Source organism: Galeopterus variegatus, unplaced genomic scaffold (assembly GCF_000696425.1).
Source record: "Galeopterus variegatus unplaced genomic scaffold, G_variegatus-3.0.2 Scaffold4599, whole genome shotgun sequence".
In the NCBI taxonomy this organism is placed as follows: Eukaryota; Metazoa; Chordata; class Mammalia; order Dermoptera; family Cynocephalidae; genus Galeopterus; species Galeopterus variegatus.
Genome location: NW_007730710.1, coordinates 11,927 through 24,677, shown reverse-complemented (window position 1 = coordinate 24,677; position 12,751 = coordinate 11,927). Strand labels below are relative to the sequence as shown.

Sequence of the window (12,751 nt, the reverse complement as noted above, 5' to 3'; positions counted from 1 at the left end):
TCCAGAGATATGAAGTCTTACTTCATACAGAAGCTCACTGTATATTTGTACAGCTGTAAATATTATTAATGAGTGGTCATAAAGTGAAATTCAGAATATTATGCAACTTGATAATAAAAATTTTATTGTATCTCATCAGTGATTGCCTTTCAAACTCTGAAGTAGACTCACCCTGATCATTTCATTAATTTCCCCATAACTTAACCACCTATTTTACAGATTTTACAGGGTTGAATTGTTTACACCACATTGACATGTTATTGCAAAATATTTTTAATTTCAACTAATCATCACAATAATTCGGTGATTTATAAAAAGCGTTTTGTTCCTTGTTCAGTATTCTATAGTGCTTAATATTTGCATTTTGTTGTCCTAGAAAGAGTGTTGCATGAGAAGTGAGTCTCACCACTCGGGTCACTCAAACTCTGTAGGCCAAGCCAAAACTATTCCAAACAACCTCAGTTGAGAACTAACAAATGAGGTATACTAAAGCATTTTTAAAACATTATAAATACCAATGGGCTAACTATTATGAACCGTTATAGATTGTTGGTCAGATTTTTCCTTCATCGATATGCTTTGAGCATAAAGAAGCAATACATTTCAAAGCAAACTTGTGTTAAATTATTAAAATTAATTCGTTCTTATCTTCATTTCACATTGACTATGCATGCTATTGAAAAATAGTTGTTAAGATTAAATTCCAGTAGTTCTCTATAACAACCTATAGAACTGGGCTATACTGGCAACTTCAGTCTCTCTCTCTCTCTCTTTTTTTTTTTGGCAGCTGGCAAAAACAGGAATACAAACTTTTAATCTTCATGTTATAACACCACCTTCTAACCACCTGAGCTAATACCTTCAGTCCTATGTGTATTTTATGTCTACCTCTATTTAACTATCAGAATCAATATGCAGTCGGAGCAATCCTAACATGTTAAAAATCTGAGACGTTCAGTGAAGATCTAGAAAACTTAAAAACCCCTTGTACCAAATATCAAAATGCATCATTATAGCAGAGGAATATATAATGTAATATATAATTTGAAATTTTTTTCATTTCCCCAAATGATGGCAACACAAACCCTGATAATGCTTTAAATCTATGTCTTTCTAGATATCTGCCAACCCGTCCCTTCTTATAGTACTGGTTTAACTGGGGCAACTCAAAATATCCAAAACAATTAGAAATAGTTTAGCTTTCCAAAACCTGAAATTTCCACTGCAAAGCTGTTGAGTGCATAATAAGACATATTCAGTAGATATAAAGAAACTTACCTTCTGTGTGCACAGCTGACACATAAGTCCAGTTGTATCTCTTCACTATGTCCACCATGGCCCGTGCCTGCTGGGCATCTGAAGGCACAACCCTCATGAAGTACTTGAACAGAGTTTTGTCACTCAGATCCATGCTGGTTGCCGAGTAAGCAATCTGAGGTATGTTGAAAAGCTGGAGTAAGTTCTGGACCTGAATGGCCACAGAACTGGAGCCAGGCCCAATGACCCCAACTATAGGCTTCTTGGAGCGGAAGGAAGAGGAAGAACCATCCACACAGCGTACCAAGCCCTCTTCCTCTTCTGAAGAAATGAGGGAATCCCTTATGAACTCAATGCTTTGCTCTAGGGCCACAGCAGAATGCCAGCAGGAATCCCTTATCTCACAGCCCAGTGTGATGTTGGGCAAGAGTGTGGGGTCTGAATTGATCCTTTCCAGGGTGTGCAGCATGGCCTCCACTCTCTGAATGCCATACTGCTCACGGACCGCCCCACACTTCCTCTCGTGTACTTTGTCCACGGTAGGCTGGTGGTGTACGGAAAAGAGAGCTCCAATAATGATGTCACCCGGCATGTGAGCCACCACCCTTCTCTCACTGGACTGTGCACTCCCACGGACATCTTCTTTCAAAAGCAGGACTGACAGGATCAACAGAAGGACCATTTTAGGAAAAGAGTTCAGGCTAATAAAGATAGCATGGTGGAGAAAATTTAGGAGAGTTCTGAGAGATAGAATCAAACAGTGTCCTATGTTGAGTGGCAAACCAAGGAATTGGCCAGCAATTTAGATGTGTTCTCTAAAGGACCACCACATCCCCAGGTAACATTCAGTTAGATACATCCATGTGGTCATGATCTTCAAGACCTGAAAAAAAAAAAAATAACATGGGTCATTAACAACAGGTCATGATCTTCAAAACCTGAAAAAAAAAAATAACATGGGTCATTAACAACATAAGCAGACATCGTTTGGGGAAGCTCTACTGGTTTATGACCATGGAGAAAAAGAAGGTTTTGATGAGGTATATAACAAAGAAAAAAATCCATAAATCTTTTATTTTTGCCTTGTTTGTAATTTGATGAAGCAGCTGATGTAGCTTCTTGACCCTGCTTTGCTGAGATTAATATTTTTCATTTGTTCACCTGAAGTACACAAAACCAAATCTTATGTGTGGCAGACAGCAGTAAGAGAGAGCATCCCAGAAGCAAAACTGTGCCATGAACAGAAAACTTTAGGAAGTATAAACCACAAAATATTAAACATTGGTGTTCTCTAGCTGATAAATGTGTGGGTAATTGTTGTTCTACTTTAACTTTCATTATGCTTTTTGTTTCTTCCCAAATTCTCAGCATTGAGCATGTATTAATTATGCAGTTACAAAACTAAAGTAATCTTTAAAATAACGCCTATATGACCTCTCTCCAAATGCAATATAAAGCAAGTTAAATAATCTTCCCAGGAATAAGTATTGTGTCTAATTAACATATAAGGTATAACAAAGATGAATGAGAAGAGGTGGGTATTTCAAGTTAAATAGACTATGGGAGTGAAAGAAGAAAGTTGAGATAGTAACAAAGTAAATGCCTCCCAAATAGGTAGCAAAGAATAGTAAAATGACCACTAATTTGGGGGGGAAGGTATAACAAAGATGAATGAGAAGAGGTGGGTATTTCAAGTTAAATAGACTATGGGAGTGACAGAAGAAAGTTGAGATAGTAACAAAGTAAATGCCTCCCAAATAGGTAGCAAAGAATAGTAAAATGACCACTAATTTGGGGGGGAAAAGAAAGAATATTCAGGTTCAAATCCCTTTCTTGCTATTAAGTATTAATAAAGCACTAATCTCTTAGTACTGGAATTTCCTCATCTGAAAAATAGGGATACTATGTCCTATGCTTTTCTTATGGGAATCAAGATATCAACTATGCAAATGCTTTGTAAATTGAATAGGGCTATATATATTCAAGACATGATCTTTCTTGTTATTAATTTTCCAAGGGCATTCTGTGGCTAGGTGATGAGGACAGAAAATTCTCTGGCAACCCATTTGGTCCTCCAGAGAGTCTTCAATGTAATTACAAAGTCATGTAATAAAATTCACAGTAATCAGTCCTCTAGCCCTGATCCAGGAAAAATTTCCACATCGCCATGGTTCAAAAGGCTGAAAGGATGCATGTTTGGAACTATCCTTCCAAGCAAAAACTTATCATCACTTTATATATATTTATATAGTCATCCATTTCAGTTCAAATTTCTGGAAAGAAGAAAATTTTGTCTCAAATTTCCTACAGAAAATTCGAGCATAATTTATAAAAGTTAGCAGACAAATTAGTGACTTAGGTTATTTAAAGAGATTGTCTAAAAGACTTATTTTGTCTGCTTTCATCTCTGCCAGCCAAGGATCTCAAATTGTTTTAAAGTGACTAACTCCCTAAGCACCACCTTTCAAAGACAGGTGATGTTTCTTCAGGAATTTATGCAATCATCATGCTTCTACAAGAATACTAATCGTTTCAAAACTCATCATATGTGCAAAAATTCCAGTCCGGACACAAAATGAACTTAAATCACGTTTCTATCACTCCCACCCTCATTTTCACTGTTTCCTTCTACTGTTTTTTACGGCAACAGAGAAAGGCTCTTTGTGTTAGTGCCAAACACTAAAATAATAAATCTCATCAAATAACTAGATATTCCAGAAAACTAGGTGTTTGGAAATATAAAGAAAAAAAAATATGTGTTGGTATAAAATTTGGGTTTGTTAGACGAGGGGCAAGGGAATGAAGAAAGACTGATATTAATCTCTCATAGGGAAATTACCAGAGTATTCTCAAACTTTTCAATCACTTTCCTTAGACCAAAGATCTGGGGAACAATGCTTATTCTCAAGGTCATATGGATTCTACTGCAGACAAAAAGAAAAATCCGAAGTAGAAAGAAATACAATTTCTCATTAATTCCAGAATGTCAGTGAGCAAACCCCAAAATAAAACAGGACTCATTTTTTATGTAAGAGCATAGAAGTTATCTGAGAGACTAGAAGTGGCCTCTTAAAATTATGCAGCGGAAATATCAATCTCATGCATTTTATTAGTTAGAGTTATTTTAGGAAAGCCAGAATATATATATATATATATAGAGAGAGAGAATCTCATGCATTTTATTAGTTAGAGTTATTTTAGGAAAGCCAGAATATATATATATATATACATATATATATAGAGAGAGAGAGAGAGAGAATGCATACATTAAAAAAAAACACTGAACAATTGTCTTCCCAATATATGCTAAATTAATTATTTAACTCATTGAATAAAGACCTATTAACTATTGAGGGGAAAGACTAACGTAACAAAGAAATGCAATGATGTGCACTGATAATTATGATCATTATCTTTCATTGAGGACCCATCATGTCCCAGCCATCTATTCACTAACTCATTTAACAAACATTTATGGTATGCCTATGCTAGGACTCTCTCCTAGGAACTATTCAGGAGTGGACAAGGTGTATATGCTTCTTATACTCATCGCCCTTACAGATCATTACTCTGAAGGGTAACTTTAGCTGAATGCAAAGAACAACACAAAAAGAATGAAAGAAATCAGTCGTGTAAAAAGTGTGGCTTGAACATAAAATATGGGAGGAACAATATGAGGTTTAAAAGATAAGAAAGGGCCAAATCATGCAGGATCTTGTAGGCTCTTAAAAAGAGTTTGAATGTTAAGTGTAACAGAAAGCCATTGAGAAGATGTAAGTAAATGATCGGCACAATTCAGTCTTAGAAAGGATTATTCTGGCTGGACATTGTTCTGGATAATGGATTGGAGAAATCTGATTAGGAGACTCTTGTAATCATCTAGTATGGAATGATACTGGCTTCTCTATAATTGGTGACAGTGGATATGGAGAGAAGTAGACACAGATGTATTTTCCAAATTAAATCAACTGAACTGTAAATCGAGGTTTACTCCTAGGTTTCTAGTCTCAGAAACTAGTGCATTTTGATACTATTAAAAGAGACAGAATAGACTAGTATATAAACAGGTGAGAAGTGGAAGAAAATTATTTTCTTTTAAACATTAAATTTGAGATGCTTTTGAGGTATCCAGGTATAGATGTCCAACAGGAAAGTGGGTTTATAAAAATGGATTCAGAGGAAAGTTTTGGGTTAGAGATGTAAAGTGAAGGCCATGAACATACAAAATCTTTGAAATGCATTCAATCATCTGGAAAGCAAGTGTAAATATAGTAAAGGGGAAGGTGACAAGTAAGTCCCAGTAAGAGGCCAGGTTTTGGGAAAGCCAGCTAAGGAAAGGAGGCAACTCAGAAAGTAAGGAGAAAAAGTAAGAGCATGTGATGTCAGCAAGGACAAGAGACAATGTCTTAGGCATCTTACATTCACAGACATACACTAGACTTTTATGTTGCAGAGAATAAAATGCATGTGGTTCCCATGGAACATATTATATTATATCCTGAATATGTATGTCAATAATCCATATAAAATCCCTGAGATGTAGGTATTATTTTATTATCTCTATTTTACAAATGATGTAATGGGTTTTAGTAAGTTAGACACTAGCCAATCACTTAGAAACTGATGCAGCTAGTATTTATGACTATGCCTGGTGACTGTATAGCATACTCTTTTCACTATCACTTTCTGCCTCACTGCCCCTTCTTGTGAGAGGTATTAACTAAGTCCATGCAAATGAAAAGGGCCGCTCAGACACAGTTGGAACTTCCCAGGGATACAGACTCTTACAGGAGTTGCCTGGCAAACTAGGAGGTGAAGAGCATTTCGAGAAAATTGATGATTTGGTACATAGAATGTACAAATGTATATAGTTACCTAATACCAGTATATTTATATTATCCTGCCATTTGCCACCAGATTATGGCCACCAATTACTGCCCCATAATCTGGTTTGGATACACATAAAATGTCTACATATTTTACATATGAGCTATAAGGCCCAGATAACTGGAAAGTAAATTTTGAAATAAATTATGACATAGAAATATGACAGAACTGTGCTACAACTAAGATTATTATAAGGCTAGGCAACAAGTCATTCCACGTGCTATCAAAACACAAGAAATTAATAGAGCATAAATTCCAAATAGACCAGGAGGGGATACATATGCTCTATCAGCACCTCTCATTTGTCTAATAAATGTTTATTGAGTAAATATTCTATACCAAGCACTCTTCTAGTCCCTGAGGATTCAGTTATGGTCAAAGTAGACATAAATTCATGCCCTCATGAAGTCTTTAATCTAAGGGAGTTTGCCAGACAACAAACAAGACAAATAAGTAAAATATTGTATGCTACACAGTAATGAACATTAAAGAGAAAGAAAAAATGGAAAGAATCAAGATAGAAAGTGAGAAATATTGAATGATGTGGCCAAAGAAATATAAGCTGAAAAAGTACATTTGAGTAAGTACCTAATAAAGGAAGCAAAGGAGTGAGTTATGCAAATGTTTAGGGAAGAACATTCCAGGTAAAGGTAAAAAAATACAAAGTCCCTGAGACAGATTTATGTTTAGTGTGTTGAGAAATAGCAAAGAAATTAGAGTAAAGCAGTGGAATAAAAACGAGAGAGAGGAAGATGTGCAGTCCCAGAGATAGTGTGATGATGTTGAAGCTGTTTGGATTTTAAAAGACTTTGGCCTTAACACCTGAGAATGTTCTTCCGGGAGGGTTTTCAATAGAGGAGGGATAATATTTTAGCAAGAATAAGAGTACAAGGGCAGAAGCTGAGGGAGCAATTAGGAAACCATTGCACTAGTTCAGGTGAGAGAGATGACAGTGGCTGGACTGGGGAGATGGCAATACAAGGGTAGTTCAAACAGTTAGTGGGAAAAAGTGGAATAAGAAGATAATATAATTCTTTTTATATTATTTTTGAAGTACTCTCATCTACGTGGTGAGAACTGCTAGGATTCTGAGTACATTTTGAAGGAAGAGTGAAAGAGTTTGCTATCAGATGTGACTTGGGGTGTGAGGGAAAGAGGCGTTGATGAGGAGGTAAGGACTTCAGCCCGAGAAAAGAATGGATGTTGTAACATTGACTGAGGTGAAAAGCACGGTGGAGGAGGATATTTGGATGCAGACAACCAAAGTTCAGTTCTGATATGTCAAGGTTTAGATATTTACTGGAAATTTGCAAAGAGATATTGAATAAGCAGCTGGATGTAAGAGGCTGAATTTCTGGAGAGATGTCTAATAGGAGATAAAAATGTGGAAATTGTTAGAATACCGATTCCCTTTTCTGAAAATTATGGAACTGGATGAAATTGCCTAGGAAGTGGAAAGAGAAAAGAAACGAGTTTCAGAGACTGTGCCCCAGGGAATTCCAACATCCAAATTGACAGAGGTATAGAGAAACCAGCAAAAGAGACTGAACAATTTTTTGAGTTAAAACTTTCTCTAGTGAAGTGTGTATGTGGTGGTAGGGGTCAGTGAAGTGTGAATTATTCACATTAAGCATAAATAAGGCAGATATGGTTTGATTTTCACAAGAAATATTATGGGGGTGTGTGTATATGTACACAGAGACTGAAAATATACACACTGACAACAGGTATTCTCTGGGTGGTGAAAATACATATAATTTTTGTTTTCTTCTTTGTCTTCATCTGTGTTTCCAAAATTTCTAAACTTACCAATACATTTATTATTTATTATTATTTTTAAGTTTGGGAATGAGAAATCTGCTTTCTAAATTGTGCTCCAGTCTCCCTTGTGAGCTTATCTCCCCTCCATCTGCTCCTCCTTGGGAATCTGCTAGTCATGTTACAGTGGTCTGTTGTCCACTGCTTTGTTCCAATGGCTTTGTTCATGCTGGTTCTGATCCCTGATATGGCCTTCTGTCAATGGCCTATATGGAAGAATTGTTAAGTCATGGGCTTGGAGTCAAGTAGACCTGAGTTTGAATCCTGACACTGCCATTTGTTGACTGTATGCCTTTGTGCACTTAGCCTCTCTAACCTTCATGTCTTTATTGGCAATTGGAACAAGAGTAGTACCTACCTCAAAGAGTTTTAATGAGGATTGAGTGAGATAACATTTAAAAATAGCCCCTTTCTGAAATCTTTCCTAATCTCTTACCTCGCAGTGTTTGCTCTATCCTCTAAGATCACATGGCAGTTTTAATCCATACTTTCAAATGGTATTTATTACTGAGCTAATATTGTGACTATTAATACACATTTTCTCTTACAACAGACTTCAAGCCCCTTAAGAGTTAAATCTATGCAATACAGAGCACCTGGAATAATTCTTGCACAAAACTAGATGTTCAATAAGTCCCGCTGAATGTAAAAATAAAATGAATATCCTCCAATTGGCTTTCATTTAACTACCTAATTGAGGTTCCAGGATATGACCCCTTTGCCTCACTGTAGAAAACTGAAAAGTGTGTAATGAAACTCTTGCTGTCCAATGGGTTCAGGCAACAGAGGAATTCAAAAAGAGGAACGAGAGCTGACAAAGTAATAGAGAAAAACTTTTAGTGTTCTCCTTGTCTTTTCAACATATTTAGGAAAATAGCATTATAGAACTAGAGAAGTCCCTAGAGATGATTCAGCTTAACTGATATCCATGGGGATTACATGATTTGTAGCAGACCTGGGACCAGAATTCAACAAAATCTCATCTCAAAATTCATTTTAACTACATTTTACAGCTTGGTTCAGCTCTTCGATAATTTTCTATGCATATAATCTTTAAGTTTTTTCATTTAAATGAAACATTAGTATAAAATATCTCATAATGTATTTTAATTCTTCCCTATGTAATATATTGTAAATATCTTTCTATATCAGCCTATTTTGGTGATGCAGACAGAGATAACAATAATTAAAACAAACAGCGATCTTACCATGTGCTAAGTACATTGCTTAATGTTTCATATAAAATTACGTTTAATTGTTATACAAACTATGAGATAAATATTTCATGCACATTTCACAGATCAAGGATCTGAGGATCAGAGAGATAATAGTGGCTTGTCCAAGATTCCCAAGCAAGTGAGTAGTAGAACCAAGATTCACACTTAGAACAACTACTTATTTTTAACAGTTGCATAGTATTCAATTACATGAGTGTACCAAAATTCATTTAATTATCCCTTATTCTTAGATATTAAGTTGTATATATATTTCCTCACTATCATAAACAGTGTTGTAGTTTACTTGCTTTGAAAGCATTTCTATAGCACACATATCTAAACATGATATTGCTGGCATAAATGTTTCCACATTGTACAGTCTATCTATTTAGATTTTGAAAGGTGGTATTAACTTTACTCTAAGAACTTTATCTTTAATATCTTCAGTTCTGGGTACCACCCAATGTTTTGTTTTATTTTGTTTTGTTCCATTAGGACCTGCTCTCTCTTGCTTCTATACAAGGTTGTGGGTAAGGACATTTCTCCTTAGCAATCTCATGATGAGACTCATTTTCATAATTAGGGTCTGATAGAAAAAAAGAAGAAGAAATAATAATACTATAATACATTATTTTCAATACACAGTTCTCACTTCCACCTTAAAAAGAATAATGCTTGGAATGTCTGATAATTCCCATATTATATATCAGGAAATAAACAGAATCTCAAAGAAAACAAATTATTTTCTTTAGGTTGTAATTCTTAGGTGGTGGGAGTGATACGTTCATAGAAAAAAAGTAGCAGGTTCATGCCTTAGATAATGGGGAGGCATTAACTCATAATGACAAAAAAGCTTTCAAAATGTATAGATCTACAATCTAATTATGTGGAGACTTTGAATTCACTCGAAAGTGGTTAAATGTATAGATAGTACAATTTACGTGGTGTATTTGTTTTATACTATTTTCAGAAACACTATAGAGCTTTATTCAATGTTATATTTCTGGGTTCATAGCATAATATAACTAATCACATTCCCATTAAAGAAAAAAAGACATGTATTTATTATGAAAAATGTTATTTTGCCTCAGATAGCCATACATTATATGCTAAATGAATATAAAAAGTATCTATCAGTGGGTAGCATTTGCCATAAAGGACAACCTATGTTAGAATCAGATTCACAGCTCACATTGTCTTTTATTTTCAACAATCTTCTCAAACACTGACCATCTTTCTGGCACAGATGTCTCTTATATAACTTAATCCTCACACTAGCAAATCACACAGCTCAGGACATCAACACTAAAATGATTCCTTCTGTCTGAGCAACAGCCTCATCACAAACAGTCAGGGGTGTCAATATTGCATATGCCACGGATGCCTTTGATATATTGTCCTGAAAACAAGTGCATACTATAGATAAGAGGCACTCTGAGGTGCAGTAATACCAAGAACCTTATACTCTGAGGAAAGCTCCGTTCTCATCGCTATCTCAAGCACACATCTGTGACCTTGTAAACCAGAAAGTTCAGCACCCCCTCTGCTTAGCCCAGAACAAAAAATAGGTCATATTTTAATTCAAAACCCCCCTCAACAAAAAAAGGCCCATAAAATACTATTGTACAAAGATGAAATCTGTAATTTCATGGATTACTTAAAAAGTGCTAGCAGTATAATAAAGCTTGTGAAATCACTGTAAATCATTTAAACAAGTGGTTTAGTAGTCCATGAAGACCTGAAACACCCTTCCGCAATAAAGCAATAAAAATGATGCAATCCACCATTAACCAGTCTCAATTTAATTATCAAGCAGGGATTTTAGACTTCTACCCATTTTGTAGCCTTCAGCTGCTTACTTTTTATTTATAGCATACCTCTGAAGCCTGTAAAGCATTATTGCACATATTGTATTACCTTTCATCATGTGCTTGAAAATGCAGTTTTGTATTTCTAAAACTTGATCTATAGTTATTTATTAATAGCTAATATTTAGTGAATGCCTAGTTTGTGCTAAATAAAGTACATGCATTGTACAATGTAAGCCTCACTAGGACCCTGAAAGGTAAGTATGATTACTTCCTATATTAATACATCTAGAAATTGAGGTTTAGATGTGAAGAAACTTACCAAAATTCTCACACCTATAATAAATAACAGAGTCAGAACATAAACCTGACTATCTCTGGCTCCAAAGCCCACACTCAATATAATCAGATGATAATCACTCCCAAAAGACCAAATGGGTTGGTTATTTAAGCCTTGTGTATTGATTGCAAAACATTCTAGAGATTCTGCTCTCTATTAACTGTTTATGTAATGCCCACAAATTACAATAAAAAGTCATACAAACAAATCAAGTAAATATAGGTAACTCTGTTTCCTGATACATTTAGATCAAGGTTTCTCAACAATACCACTATTGACAGTTTGGACTATAATTCTTTGTTGTGGAGGGCTGTTGCCTTGTGAACTGTAAGATGTTTAGCTGCATCTGTGGCCTTTGTCAACTCAATGCCAATAGCACTACTCTCAGTTGTGATAACCAAATATGTCCCCAGATATTGCCAAATGTCCCCTGCAGGTCAGTCACACCCAGTTGAAAACCACTGAATTACATGAAAGTCATTCTGGCAAGGTTGACATAATCATGAAAGAATACCAATCATTTGGATACATCAGTCTTACAAAGTCTTTTCCTGAAACTTCTAAATAATACCAAGGAGAGTAGGTTGGAATAGGCTTGCCTTAATTTTATTACTTGTATCTATTTATATTACCTTGTTTCAAAGGTTGCAATTTCAATTTGAGAAACACTAAACTGTGAGAGTCAAGGATTATATTGCTTTACATTAACCAAGCAAAGTTCTGAGTACCTACAAACTACAATAAATTGAATGTGAGAACAGTATCCTATGATATATTTTCCAATTTCAAAGACTGCTTTTAATTTGAAATACAAATTTATTGTAAATTTAACAAGATAATAATAATAACTTTATATAGTAATGTACACATTGGTTTTTCAAAATCATTTTATTGGTTTATTTTAAAATAAGTAATGTAATATGTTATTTTCTTCTGTGTCTTCAAAGACTTCTACTACATTACTGTACAATAAGAAAATTGATTTTTAAAAAATATTTTTGATCATTCCTCTGCAAAATATGATGGATATACGAAAGTTGTGTTATTACAAAGCCCATAACACCACTGTGATTATGAGCTTTTCATTTTCCTCTCAACGCTCACCCATACATTTAAAGTTAGTGGTCTATGTGATAGCTAATCATTATAAGAATTCTTCTTATATCTGATATCGTTACAAAACCAACAAAGTCACATCTACCTAAAATACATTTTTTTTTTGCATCTAAGTCTTTCCTTTAAATTTCTTGAATAGTTTGACTAAAAAAGAAGATATTTAAGACAGCAGTTATGTATCATTTGGATTTCTGATTACCTCCAAGCAAGTGCATGTCTATTTTTAAATTTCCTTGACTATGTGGGAAAAAAAAGAAATGTTTGCACACTCCCTTGTGGAGGAAGAAGGTGCTGCTGACTCAAAGCTA

At 34.9% G+C, this 12,751-nt stretch overlaps 1 protein-coding gene across 1 annotated transcript in view; it reads right to left on the bottom strand.

Moving 5' to 3' along the window:
- Nucleotides 1-1,278: 1,278 nt before the first annotated feature.
- LOC103603420 (metabotropic glutamate receptor 5-like) overlaps nucleotides 1,279-12,751 on the bottom strand; it is a gene marked incomplete at its 3' end in the record, with an annotated part of 23,061 nt that continues 11,588 nt past the window's right edge. Inside the window, exon 2 of the mRNA XM_008587930.1 lies at nucleotides 1,279-2,140. Coding sequence (XP_008586152.1) covers nucleotides 1,279-1,939 — 661 coding nt within the window. The remainder of the gene's footprint in view (nucleotides 2,141-12,751) is intronic.